Source organism: Hevea brasiliensis, chromosome 11 (genome assembly GCF_030052815.1).
Source record: "Hevea brasiliensis isolate MT/VB/25A 57/8 chromosome 11, ASM3005281v1, whole genome shotgun sequence".
Taxonomy (NCBI): Eukaryota; Viridiplantae; Streptophyta; class Magnoliopsida; order Malpighiales; family Euphorbiaceae; genus Hevea; species Hevea brasiliensis.
In genome coordinates, this window is record NC_079503.1 from 6,707,470 (window position 1) to 6,721,874 (window position 14,405).

A 14,405-nucleotide genomic window follows, 5' to 3' on the forward strand; every position below is an offset into this window, starting at 1 on the left:
TCTTGATGATTTCGAGTGGATTTCAGGTTACAGGAGAACAAACGGGGACTCAAAACTTGACAACAGGAGAACAACAACTAAGAGATGCTAAAGAACCAAATATAAATACAGAGACACCTAGACAACTAAAGACAACTGGACACACAGCTGACAAATAGAGAGAATTAACAAGAGCAGAGCACTGCCATAACTTATAATGTTTGGATCGAGCATTTTCTATTTTCTTGTGAATATTTTTATCAAGCCAGTTGCAGGCCACCTATTAATATAAATTATATAATGTCAATGTGACAATGTGGTGATTAGAATATATAAAAGGTAAATGGCAAAGCACGAGGCCCCCGTAATAATAATCTATTGCGAATTTTTTTTTACTTTTCCTTTTCAGAATATGCAAGTGATTGATTTGTTATTTTAGGATTGCTACCCTCCAAGGCCCTTATATATATGTAGGTTCTGCTTGAAACATTTTAGGTTTCAGGTTCTTGGGAATCAACTTGTTGTTTTATGGTCTTCTCATTCTTTAATTCTATCTAGCTTTTGTCATTTTTGAAACCAGAATCCTGTAGTTTAGAACTTGACTGGAATCTGTGAAGTTTCAAGGAGTAGTAGATATGAAAGTTCAAGAATCTCTTCTTTTCTTCTGCCTTTTAACACTGGCTTATATGCTGGCTTGTGCTAGAGGTCACATAGTCCAGTCTACCACTCTTAGCAGAAGCAGTTTCCCTAATGGTTTTATATTTGAAGCAGGATCAAGTGCTTTTCGAGCAAGAGCTACCCATGAAAGCAATGTCCGATTAAGTTTTCTCATCTGAGAAAATTAATTTTTTAAATATTTTATGAAGGAAATATTAAACTAATGAAGGCAATAATTGAAAAATAAATCTTTTCCCTCATCTTCATTTTCTTCTTTCTTCAGTTTTTAGTCTTTTTTTTTTTTTTTTTTTTTTTCTTATTAGGTTGAAGGAGCAGCTCATACAGATGGCAGAGAACCAAGCATATGGGACACTTTCACAGTGGAATATCCAGGTCTCTCACATTCCACTCTACTGTTTTCTTTTTCTATTATATCTTGGCTTAATTAAATCTGTTTGTAAGAACCATTTATTTATTAATAATTTTGCACCAGTGTATATACTGGCAATATGAACAATAAAAGCGAGATTTATATGTAAATATGTAACACATATATATTTATCAACTTTGCAGATAAAATAACGGATCATAGTTCAGGAAATGCGGCTGTAGATTTCTATCATCTATATAAGGTACGACTTAATTATTTGTAGATATTTAGATATTTTATTGTTATTTCAATAAATACAATTTAGCCAATTGAAAAATTGAATATTTTTCTGCATTATAATTTTTTCCAATTAATTTAATTTGATAAATTATTTATTAAAAAATGTTTTTTTTCGACAGTTATTTCATAAAGAAAATCAAAGATAAAATTTCACGATCAATCAATTTTAAGCAAATAATATTAATTGGAGTAATTTCAAAAATTATAAAATTTCAAGTTCGGTCAAATCAAACAAATAAATAAAGTTTCATAAGATTTGAAATTAAGAGTTTCAACATAACAATGGATAAAAAATTCAACAAAAATATAAATACATGAAAAGACTTTTTTTGTCCTAATTATTATATATAGTTTTTCTCAAATTTGGAAAGATGTTGATTAGAAATATTACAGGAGGACATTAGTTTGATGAAAGAGATCGGACTGGACTCTTACAGATTCTCCCTATCTTGGCCTAGGATTTTACCCTGTAAGATCTCACTTCAGAACATCATCTTCTTCACATAATCACTTGTTATTGGTTTATGTTCCCCTATGTGCATGGAGATAATAATAAATAATGCACCATATCAGTAGATTTGATAAAACATTTATTATCACCACCAACGCCAATGATCTGAATGCAGTTTTTCTTCTTAGAGGGAAAACTTAGCGGAGGAATAAACTGGGAAGGTGTGAATTTCTATAAAACAATTAATCATTGTTTTTGTTGATTGGATTTCGGCTAGAGTTCGAACTTGATATCTGGCTCAGTGCTACGTACTGGATCAGAACTATTGGCAATCACAATTAGGGTTAATATTATATACGCTAAAACATTCTGAACTGTGTTTGTTTTAATGGGATAGGGATACAGCCTTTGGTGACTTTATTCCACTGGGATCTTCCTCAAGCCCTTGAAGATGAGTATGGAGGATTCTTGAGCTATAAAATTGTGTACGTTTAAACGTGTTTTTGAAATTTTAAAACATTTATTGCAGTTAGAAATGGTAATTAGCAATTTATCACTTTAACGTTCAGGAATGATTATCGAGACTATGCAGACTTCTGCTTCCAAGTTTTTGGTGACAGAGTGAAGTACTGGGTCTCTGTCAATGAACCAAATTTATTTAGTTATACAGGGTATGTATTCGGAGACTCTGCACCCGTTCGATGTTCTGACTATGTTGGGAATTGTACGGCCGGCAACTCTGCAACCGAACCATATATAGTTGTCCACCACTTGCTTCCTAGCCACGCCAGTGCAGTAAAGATACACAAGGACAGGTGTCAGGTCTGTATTTATTAATATTTGATGTTCATGATATTGCTAGGTTTAAACTGAGGCAAGAGTATGAAACTCCATAAGTATCATGGAGAAGAAGGCTGTTAAATTGAAATTAGAATTAATACACTTGTGATTAACGGATGGAGGTTTCTCAAAAGGGTTCCATTGGGATTACATTTTATGGTTCTGGATGGTACTTGTAGACCCTTATTTTGTGATGAGTATGTGCATTGAGGCCGTGAGAAATCCGATTATGAAAAATTGTATGACTATAAGATATAATTGGAGTTATGGAATTGAATTATTAATTTCATAACATGATCTTGAAAAAGAAAATAATAATATGTTTTTTGGAAAATTAATTTAATTTCAATAAAATTTTATTTTGCTTAAATTTAATATAGGTAGTTTTTAAATGGACATAAGTAAGTTTAATTGGGCCACATGGACCTAATAGAGCCTAGTTAGGAATTTTAAATAGAATCCATTTAATTTATTTTCTGAAAATTAAAATAAGAAAATATATTTTTGTCTCTCCCTCTCCCATACAAACTCTCTTTCCCACTTGGCTTAATTCTCTTTCTCACTCTCTATAGGTGCTGCCCCTTTCCCTCTATTCCTATTAGTTAAAATATCTCACCCATATCCCACCCAAATTCCCCAATCCCAGTTGTTTACATTATCTGAATCTTATTATCCTAGGACTTCAAATCATACCACATTTCTCTCTCAAAATCCTATAAATACCTTGCTGGAGGAAGAAAAAAAAAAGGAGGAAGACAAAAAAAAAAAAGAAAAAGGAAAAAAAAAGAGATTTAGAAAGATTCAGAATTATTTAGAGATATTTTAGAGCTATAAGAGACTTAGAAAGATATTCAAAACTCTTTTGGTTCTTTTCTTTTTTTTTTTCTTCAAGAAGATTTTCTTGCAAGATTTTTTTAAAAGGTTAGTTTTTGTCATTTTCTTTTTAAGATCTATGCCCTGTAATATTTAATTCTATGCTCATTGTTTTCTAATTTATCTTGCATGTTCATGTAAATTATGTAATCATGTTTAATTTAAGGAGATATACAACTCTGCACATACTTAGTTTTCTATCTCCCATATTTTTATTATTTTTTGTTATCTTCTGAATCTGTAAAAATTTTAGAAAAATTATATTCATATTTTACACAAAATTTTATTAATTTTAAGATCAAGAATCACTGAAAAAACTTTTATATTTTGTGATTATGCCTATTTAAATTTAGGGTTCTTGCAAAACCTGATTTACAGAATACCCAATTTGTGAAGCTCATATCTCCCTTATTTGTTAATATTTTTGTGTGAATCTAGTGTCTAAAATTAAATTCAAAATCTTGTCAATCTTTTCCAATTGGTTTCGCATTCATGTCTGTTGTGGTTGATGAGTTATGAATTTTGCAAAAAAAATAGTGCAATTCTGTCACTGGAAAAAGTTACGATTTGTGTAGACCATTCGGCTAGGATTTTGTTTGGTTTATAAATTTTATGATCTTGAATGATGTTTTGTGTCTTATGTAATTTTTTAATGATTTTTAGGCATGTCTAACTATTTTTTAAAAACTGGATTTCTTACTACTGTCAATCTGCTAAAATCTGAAAATTATATGTTTATACAAGTTCTTGTGTGTTCTTGGGTTTTAATTGATATTTGATCTATTTTTCTGTGTTCTTTTAATTCAAGAGGTGTTATAAAGTGTTTGGATCATGTTAAAAGACTTAGACCATTAGGTAGTTATAACTGATTAGGAATTTTAAACCCTTTCAGGAGACTAGAGTTAGAATTCAAAGTGAATTGTTATTTGTATTTTCTTATTTTATTTATTTTCTTTTATTATAAATAAAATTGGTAAGTACCCAAGAGGGCATTTGCGTGGAGCTTACATGGAGCTAAACGGGAGTAAGTCAGGGATATCATTGCCATACTAGAAAAGAAGACCATTTTTTAAGGGTAGCTTGTCCCAATGGTAACTGCAATTACTAACAAGTAAGTAATCATAAATTCCTAGAATAACCATTGGCATGAAATTGTAGTAATAATAGGATTTTTATTTGGTAAATTAAAATTAACTTTGTTTTTAATTTAACTGACTTTTGCATGTAATTAATTTAAATAAATACTTTATAAATTAAAATTAATCTTATTTATAAATTAAATTAACCTTGGTATGTAAAATAAATTTAATTTAATACTTAGTAATTATAAAATAAATTTGCATGTTAAAAATCTTTATTAAGTTTTTGGGCCTTATATGATATTAGAATAAATTACACATATACATAATTAATATAGTTTAATTATCCTTAGGGTAACTTTGTGAAAAATTAATTAATTAGGTTAAATAGAAACTTGAGGTTATTTGAAATTGAATTTATTTGTAAATTAAATTCTCAATAATAAATTAATTTTAGTCATCTGGTAAATATCATTTAAATAATTAGTAACCCCATAGATAGGAATTACCTGTGCATGAAAATTATTTGTAAACAACAATCATTTTGTGAATTACTTGCTTGTGTAGGATTAGAATTGCATTTTTAGGATAAAGTTTAATAGAGGAATAATAAACAAAACTTCTAGAAACATTAGTAGAGGACTGGCACTCGAATTAACGAGGTTAGACCAGGCGTAAGGGGTGCCTAACACCTTCCCCTTACGTACCCACTATCCCAAACCTAGGCATTGGGCTATGGTAATGACGGTTGTGAAAACTCTACAAGAAGTAAGTTGCCATCCATAACCCTCGGAAGAAATACTGAATATGTTCCAGTTATTACCTGGGTGGCGACTCCTGTCTATCTATGCCTTCATGGCATAAATTCTTAGTACCGTGGTAGTGTTATGGAAAAATGGTACTTATCAGTGATTTGATTTTATTAGGATTGTATGAAGTGCATGTCTAGGAAATGCTGTCTAAGGATGTGGTACTTAAGTGAGACGATTGTGATTTCACCATCTTTCCTAGGCATTACCTAGTGCATTTTATATAATTTTAGTGGATAATATTTTGCCTCACGCCTTATTATGACCCCCCACTCCTACAGTTTGGTGACTCCACTAGGAATTAAATGGATAATTACTCCAACATGTTTTTATTAGTCTAGTATTATTCCTATGTTAAACTTTTTGCATTGTACTACACTATCACATGGATCACCTTTACCCTTTTTAGTGCCGCTAGTACTAGCTAAGGAGATCATAGTTCTACTCGAGCTATGACGAATTGGTGAATGCTAGCACCCCATGCCCATACCTTTAAGTATATAAAAGAGTTAAAGCTCTGGCTGTTATGCTTAATGGACAAGCTCTCGCATGGGTGACCCTTTTCCTATCGATGAAGCCCATGAGCTTAGCCCTAGGTACCTCGTAGATTTTTGTTATGCTGAATTTATAACCTTACTATTCAAACCATAAGTTTTAGTGGTAGTTGAGATGAACCTAGGCCTATGCATAAACCCAATGTGTGTATAGGCCCAAGTCCATTTTAAAACCCTTATTAAGCAAGAGAATGCTTACTTATGGTTAAACTTTAATGATATAAATCCTTTGTTTGTAAGGGAAGGATCATCCTTGACCAGCTCCTGTTGGTGTGTCCAGTGTACCATAGCCTAGGAGAGAATTTTTTTTTCCTACCCTACACATGAGAGTTGGAGGTATAAGGGGGCAAAGATTGGGTTCTATAGATGTTCTTTTGTAGTTTTGATTCAATCTTTAGTCCGAGTTTAGTTTAGTTTATATGGTTTAGTCTTGGTTCAGTTTAAGTTCTATTAGTATGGTTTGATTTTGGTTTTGTTACGGTAAAGGTAAAAAAAAAAAAAGGGTCCATTCATGCATTGCATTCATGTATATAACATGCTTAGGTTAACCCTTAAATGTTATTTTTTATGAGCAAACATAGCCTCAAAACACACTAAAGAGACTTCCGATTAGGTCACTTGGGTTAGAGAAGGGAAGAGACTAGTAAGGATTTTACCTGCCCTACTTAAGATGGAAGAGACTATGGTCATGCTTGATGAAATCTTAAATGCTAAGATATTTGAGCTAGAAGAGAAAATTATGGTCAACTTTGGAAAGTGATGTGGCGAATCCGCAAGTATACGGGTCGTCTCAAGTAATAAAGTGATGAATCAAGTATCGTTCCTACGAGGATTTGCCGTTTGAGTACCAAACTATGAATGAAGCAATTATTTGGGCTAATGATTAATGAATAAATGGTAAATGTAAATGAGCAAGGTAAATTGATTAATCTAATTGGAATGGGTAAAGAGCAAACAAATAAATTCTAGATCTAGTTTGCAATTAAACTAAATTAACAATGGGTAATTCAAATCAAAGTCTAATTATGTTAAAAGTGATTTCAGAGTTGGGAGTTTATGCATAAATTAATTTGGATTTTTCTTGGGCATTCCAATTTTTAGGGAAAAATAGAGTTTGAAGGTGATTAATTCTAAATTCCTTTGATATCTTTTTCAAGCAAATAAAAGTGTGTTCTAAAATAACCAAATCTACTTTCGTATGTTATTTGATTACTCTAAAACCCATTAAGTTTTGTAATCAATCATTGATTCCTCTTAAAATCCTAGTTCATTTCTAAATCTAGATGATTTTAAGTTCCAATCCTTGATTATCTATCAATGACTTTCACCTTTCGGTCCTTCAATCAAAGATTAACACAATACCCAATGGGTACCAAATTAGGTAAGTAAATCAAGCACACAAGGAAGGAATCAAAACTCGTATTTACGTAAAATAAGGAAATACCCAGTCCAAATCCATAAATTAATCTAAAACATATTTCCCAACTCTGAAATCTAAAGAGTTTACTCACTCATGATGGTATTTACAAGAAAGATTGATGGAAAAGTAAAGAAAAACATGATAAGAGGACTAAAATAGAAAAACCTAGGTAGAAGAACTCAAAACTCTGGTTTATAGAGCTCCAAAAATAGTTGTAGCAGCTCCTCCCTAGAAAATGGCGTCTCCTCCTCTCTCTATTATATTTTCTCTCCTTTTTGTTTCTCCTTCCTTTCCTCTTGTGGCAAAAACTAGGAAATGATGAATTTATATTGTCCCAAAAAGATGCCCTAAAAGTAAATAAGAGCCAAGGAGTGGATAGGAAATGAAGTGTAAAATTATCCAAGTCAGTAGCATTATTCACGTTAGGCGATGCTTAGGTACGCTTAACCTTAAGCCTTCTTAGCAAATTTCACAGTATCGACCGTCGCTTAAGGTTGCGGACCCTCGAAATCTCGGCATATTGGAATAAAATGGGTTTTCTTTATGCTCATACATGACTTCTAGCTTGATCTGTGCTGCACCTTAAGCACTGCCGCTTTACCCTAAGCAGGATCTCAAGCAATTCTCGGCAGGTTGTGGAGTAAAAGCTTGAATATGTAGGATTTAAGTTGTGCTTGACTTTCAACTTGAACAGGCCTAAGGTTAAGCTTATATGACATACCCTAAGCAACATCATAAGCAAAGTCTTAAGCAAATTTTGGCTAACTTGCTCTTTCAAAGCTTGATTTCTTCAACTTTCCTCCATGCTTAAAGAATTCCCAATTTCTTCAAATCACTTTCTAATGCACTCATTGATCTTCGATTTGCCATAAAATCCTATCAAAAACAACAAAATTACAAAAATCAAATATAAAGTATCTAAAGTTAACAAATAAGGTAAAAACATAAAATATACTAAAATATAAGGGCAAAATGGATGCAAAACTACCCTAAGATGCCTATATGAAATGAGTGTAACAGAAAGAGGACCCGAGGTGGGCTAATTAAGTGACATTAAAGTTATTGAGGTTCAAATTGTGTCTTGCACCCCAAAGAGATTTTCCCAATTCAACCAACCTTATCCATAATTTTTAAGTGTCTCAAAGCTTAAGACCTCCTGCAGCTCTTAGCACCCAGACCACCACCAAATTCACTCCCATCTAGCTATGATATCGACCAATATTGCCAGTTTCACCAAACCTACAGTCATGACACCAACTGATGCTTTTAACTTAAGCATTATATCTGAGACCTAATTGATGCAAAAAAGATAACCGACCCAAAAAACTGACCAACACCCGCACTAGCCTTATGCCTAACTAAAATTTTCACCTCCACTAGTTCTCTACATGATCTCTACCACCCTAAATAACCCTGACAGAATTATTGACTTTATCCATTCAAAAGCCTAATGAGCCTCAGTCTATAATGATTATTGATATTTATGATAATTCTAATTACAATGAGGGTCCTTTAATTTGGATGTCTGGACTGATTTTGATGAGGAGATAGTTGCATTGCAAGTAGATGGTTCAGCTCTACCAACGTCTCGTTTTCAAGTTGCTAGGATCTATGAAAACTAGATGGATCCACAAGTGGCTACTGTTCAGAAAGGGATGAAAGTTTTTCCTAGCATAGGCCTAGGAAAAAGTATAGATGGCCTGGTGACTTTTCTTGAGATGAAGAGGCAGATCACGAGTTATGGTTTGGGCTATAAGCCAACTGAAGAGAAAGAAGAGCCAAAGCCTCTTAAGTTCTTGAAATAGGGGGCAATTACCTAGACATATGATTAGGGGTTACCACATGTGAAAGAGCTAGAACAGAAAATCAGCACCATTGATCTAAAGACTATATGGAAGCCGAGCACTTAAAGCTGCACTCCTAAGTTTGAGTTTGTCTTTTATAATGCTCACAGTATTGATACTGATGTTTCCATTTCTTATGTACTTCATGAATGAAGATTTCGAGGCAAAAATTAATAATATGACTAGTCCTTTTGCTTTCTTATTTGATGTTTATTCTAATGGGCATATGCATGACATTCATAATCATTTAGAATCTACTTTTGTTAATGCATTAAAATCGATCTCTATTAATTTGGGTACACTAGATAATCCTAAAGATATTAAGTTAGTTAAAGATTTAACCCAAGAAGAAAGAGATAAATTTATAGCCTTATTAACAAAGTACCAAGAAGCATTTGTCTAGGCTTATAAAGATATGTTGGGAATTGACTGAGACATAGTACAATACAGAATCACTGCAGATCTGAATATGAGGTCTACATCTATGGCCTAGAAGCATTGATAGATGTTAAGGTAAAGAAAGAAGAGGTAAAGTGGTCTCTTATATTAAAGTTGAATGGGAATTGAAGGAAGGAAAATTGAGGCCATACTTAGAATATATAAAGATTTTAATAGCTAATTTTTGATAAGGTGACCATGAAGCACATGCCTCAAGCTTAGAATCTGATGGCCGATTCCTAAGCCACACTGGTGTCCCTATAGGAAAGGGGTGATTTTCTAGAGTTAGCTGCAAAGTTTAAGGTTAAGCATCATATGTCTTCACCATATAGGCCTCAGATTAATGGAGCAGTTGAAGTAGCCATTAAGAATGTGAAGATTATTTTGACAAAAATGATTAAAAGATATGAGGATTGGCCTGAAAAACTCCCTTATGTTCTTTAAGATTATTGCATTACTACAAGAACATCCATGGGGGCAACCCCATTCTCTTTAGTGTATGGGACTAAAGCAGTGCTACCCATTAAGTTAGAGTTTAAATCCTTGATAGTGATGCTTAAAGCTAAGACCATCAAAAAATGAGTGGGTCTAGAAGAGATATGAAGAACTAGCTTTGATTGATGAAAAGAGGATACGATTTTTGTATCATATGCATGCTTATCAGAGGAAGATGGTCAAGGCCTTTAAAAAAAAGGTGAAGCCAAGAAAGATCAAAGAGGGAGACATGGTTTTGAAACAGGCCCAGCCTGTCCCTTTTGATCCAAGAGAAAAGTTTAAACCAAACTATGATGTTCCATATATAGTCATAAAGATCTTGCTAGGAGGTGCTGTAAGAATATCAGACTTGGATGGAATGGATTTCAAGAACCAGTCAACTTAGACAGGCTCAAACGGTACTTTGTGTGAGATAAGCTCATTAGGCTGAAAATCTACAAAAGGAGATCTAGACAAAAGTAAGGGTAAAAAAAAATGCTAGATTGAAAATATGCAAAAGGCGGTCTAGGCAAAAGGAGAGATGAGAGAAGATCTGGATGGAAAACCTGAAAAGGTCATTCTGCATGTTATAAAGATTATTTTTAACTTTGGAAAAATTGAAAATTTGGCAAAACTAAATGTAAGAGGGAGTAATGGTGTACCTGAATAAATAAAGAAATTTTTATTGCATTAACCAGGTATAGATTTTATTTAATTATGATTGCGAATGTTTGTGTCTTGAGGGATACATCAAATGATTAGGTAATTAAACTATATTATTTTGATTTAATCTATGTCTTATTAGCATGACATAATAGGTGTTTGATATGAATGCCCTGACAATTGGCTAATTTCAAAAAAAAAAGAGAAAAAGAAAAAAAAAGAACTCGCTAAGTGGAAAACCCAAAAGGGCCACCTAGGCAAAAATTAGAGCAAGACCGCTGAGATGAAAACCCAAAAGGGCATTTCATGCAAAAGTTAGGGCATAAAGAATGGAGTTCATGGAAAAGAAATGAGTTAAGCTAGAACAAGATTTTAAAATAGCTTTAGAATAATGAAGCATGGGGGGAGAGAAGAAAAAGAAAAATCAGAGATAAATTGTATTGTGACCTTAAGGAAGTTTTTTTTGGTGAACAGTTCTCCTTAAAAATTTTGAGGTTACAAGAAAGTTTTTGCGAAAAAGAGGTCCCTCAGAGGATTAAGTTTTTTTTTAGAATCTCTAGCAAAATCAGCATGCCTACGATAGGAAGTAGCATACAAGAAGTACAAAAATCAGAAAGAGTTTTGAGACCCAGTCATCCCAAATTTTTCAAATCATGAATTAGATATTTTTTGGTAAGTCCTTAGATGTTGTTTAGGGCGCACGACATAGTTGTGTAAGGCGTAAAAGAACACGCATCAACATATCACCTGTACGTGTGTAAGGCATAGAAGAATATGCATCACCACAGTTTCAAGTGTCGAACTACGAGTGGGTTTGATTCTTTCTCAGGATAGCAAGGGGGATACGTAAACAGTTTAGGACCAAGATCCTAAATACGAATCCACAACATTTCAAATCACAGAGTTGCCATTATCATGAGACTGTAGCTAGTCTCATGATGCAGAGTGTATCGACAAAGCAAGATGCACTCGATTTTCACATGACATAGTTATCACTGTTATGAAACTGTTGCTAGTCTCATGATGCAGAGAGTATCGATAGAGCAATATAAACTTGATTTTCACATGACACAGTTATCACAGTTATGAGACCGTAGCTAGTCTCATAGCATAGAGTATGTCGACCGACCAAGATGTACTCAATCCTTATAGCCAATGTTTCATAGTTATTAGAAGATTGAGTTTCACTTTGATGAAACTTGAGCAATGCTTTCCCATTGATTTCAACTTTTGCCAAAATGGAGGGCAAACTGTAGACCCTTATTTTGTGATGAGTATGTGCATTGAGGCCATGGGAAACCAGATTATGAAAAATTATATGACTGTAAGATATAATTGGAGGCATGGAACTGAATTATTAATTCCGTGGCATGATCTTGAAAAAAAAAATATATGTTTTTTGGGAAATTAATTTAATTTAAATAAAATTTTATTTTATAGTCCTTAAATGGACCTAATTAAGTTTAATTGGGCCCCATGGGCCTAAAAAACCTTGTTAGAAATTTTAAATAGAACTCATTTAATTTATTTTCTGAAAATTAAAATAAAAAAAAATATTTTTCTCTCTCCCTCTCCCATATAAACTCTCTTTCCCACTTGGCCCCACTCTCTTTCTTACTTCCTATTGGGGCTTCCCCCTTTTCCTCTCTTCCTATTAGTTAAAATACCTCATCCATATCCCAGTCTTACCCAAATTCCCCAATCCCAATTGTTTAAGTTATCTGAACCTTATCACTCTAAGACTTCAAATCCTATCACACTTTTCTCCCAAAATCCTATAAATACCCTGCTGGATGAAGAAAAAAAAGGAGGAAGACAAAAAAAAGGAGGAAGACAAAAAAAAGAAAAAGAAAAAAAAAAAGAGATTTAGAAGATTCAGAAAATTCAGAGCTATTTAGAGATATTTTAAAGCTATAGGAGACTTAGAAAAATATTCAAAACTCTTTTGGTTCTTTTCTTTTCTTTTCTTTTCTTCAAGAAGATTTTCTTGCAAGATTTTTCTTGAAGGTTAGTTTTTGTCATTTTCTTTTCAAGATCTATGCCCTGTAATATTTAATTCTATGCTCCTTGTTTTCTAATTTATCTTGCATGTTCATGTAGATTATGTAATCATGTTTAATTTGAGGGGATACACAACTCTGCACATACTCAGTTTTTTATCTTCCATGTTTTTATTATTTTTTATTATCTTCTGAATCTGTAAAAATTTTAGAAAAATTATATTCATATTCAACACAAAATTGTATTAATTTTAAGATCGAGAATCACTGAAAAAGCTGATTTTGTGAGTTATTTCTGTTTGAATTTAGGATTCCTGCAAAACCTGATTTGCAGAATACCTGATTTGTGAAGCCCATATCTCCCTTGTTTGTTAATATTTTTGTGTGAATCTAGTATCTAAAATTAAGTTCAAAATCTTGTCAATCTTTTCTAATTAGTTTCACATTCATATCTATTGTGGTTGATGAGTTATGAATTTTACAAAAAAGTAGTACGATTCTATCACTAGAAAAAGTTACGATTTGTGTAGACTATTTGGCTAGGGTTTTGTTTGATTTATAAATTTTATAATCTTGTATGATGTTTTAGCTATCTTATGTAATTTTTTCATGATTTTTAGGCATGTCTAACTATTTTTTAAAAATCCGATTTCTTACTACTGTCAATCTGCCAAAATCTGAAAATTATATATTTATTCAAGTTCTCGTGTGTTCTTGGGTTCTAATTGATATTTGATCTATTTTTCTGTGTTCTTTTAATTCAAGAGGTGCTATGAAGTGTTTGGATCATATTAAAAGACTTAGACCATTAGGTAGTTATAACTGATTAGGAATTTTAACCCCTTTAGGAGACTAGAGTTAGAATTCAATGTAAATTGTTATTTGTATTTTCTTATTTTATTTATTTTCTTTTATTACAAACAAAATTGGTAAGTAGCCCTAAGGTAAGTACCAAAGATGGCATTTGCGTGGAGCTTATATGGAGCTAAACTGTAGTAAACTAGGAATATCATTGCCATATTAGAAGAGAATACCATTTTTTAAGGGTAACTTGCACCAATGACAACTGCAATTACTTACAAGTAAGTAATCCTAAAATCCTAGAATAACCATTGGTATGAAATTGTAGTAATAATATGATTTTTATTTGGTAAATTAAAATTAATTTTGTTTTTAATTTAACTGACTTTTGCATGTAATTAATTTAAATAAATACTTTGTAAATTAAAATTAATCTTGTTTGTAAATTAAACTAACCTTAGTATGTAAAATAAATTTAATTTAATACTTAGTAATTGTAAAATAAATTTGCATGATAGAAATCTTTATTAGATTGTGATTATTTAGGCCTTATATGATATTAGAATAAATTGCACATGTACATAATATTATCCTTAGGATAACTTGGTGAAAAATTAATTAATTAAGTTAAATATGAACTTATGATTATTTGAAATTGAATTTATTTATAAATTAAATTCTCAATAATAAATTAATTTTAGACATCTGGTAAATATCATTTAAATAATTAGTAACCCCATAGATATGAATTACTTGTGCATGTAAATTATTTGTAAACAACAATCTTTTTGTGAATTACTTGCGTATGTAGGATTAGATTGCATTTTTAAGATAAAGTTTAATAGAGCAATAA

At 32.0% G+C, this 14,405-nt stretch overlaps 1 protein-coding gene across 1 annotated transcript; it reads left to right on the top strand.

The window, feature by feature from the left end:
- Positions 1–614: 614 nt before the first annotated feature.
- Positions 615–9,137, top strand: LOC110648037 (beta-glucosidase 17-like). The gene is made up of 5 exons (XM_058130103.1): positions 615–791; positions 960–1,029; positions 2,155–2,242; positions 2,327–2,579; positions 8,955–9,137. The coding sequence occupies exons 1-5, from the start codon at positions 615–617 to the stop codon at positions 9,135–9,137; spliced, it is 771 nt and encodes a 256-aa protein (XP_057986086.1).
- Positions 9,138–14,405: the final 5,268 nt, after the last annotated feature.

Coding starts and splice junctions, on each gene's coding strand:
- LOC110648037 (XM_058130103.1), top strand. CDS start 615: ATGAAAGTTCAAGAATCTCTTCTTTTCTTCTGCCTTTTAACACTGGCT. Junction 792..959: donor GAGCTACCCATGAAAGCAAT/GTCCGATTAAGT, acceptor TTTTCTTATTAG/GTTGAAGGAGCAGCTCATAC. Junction 2,243..2,326: donor TTCTTGAGCTATAAAATTGT/GTACGTTTAAAC, acceptor TTTAACGTTCAG/GAATGATTATCGAGACTATG.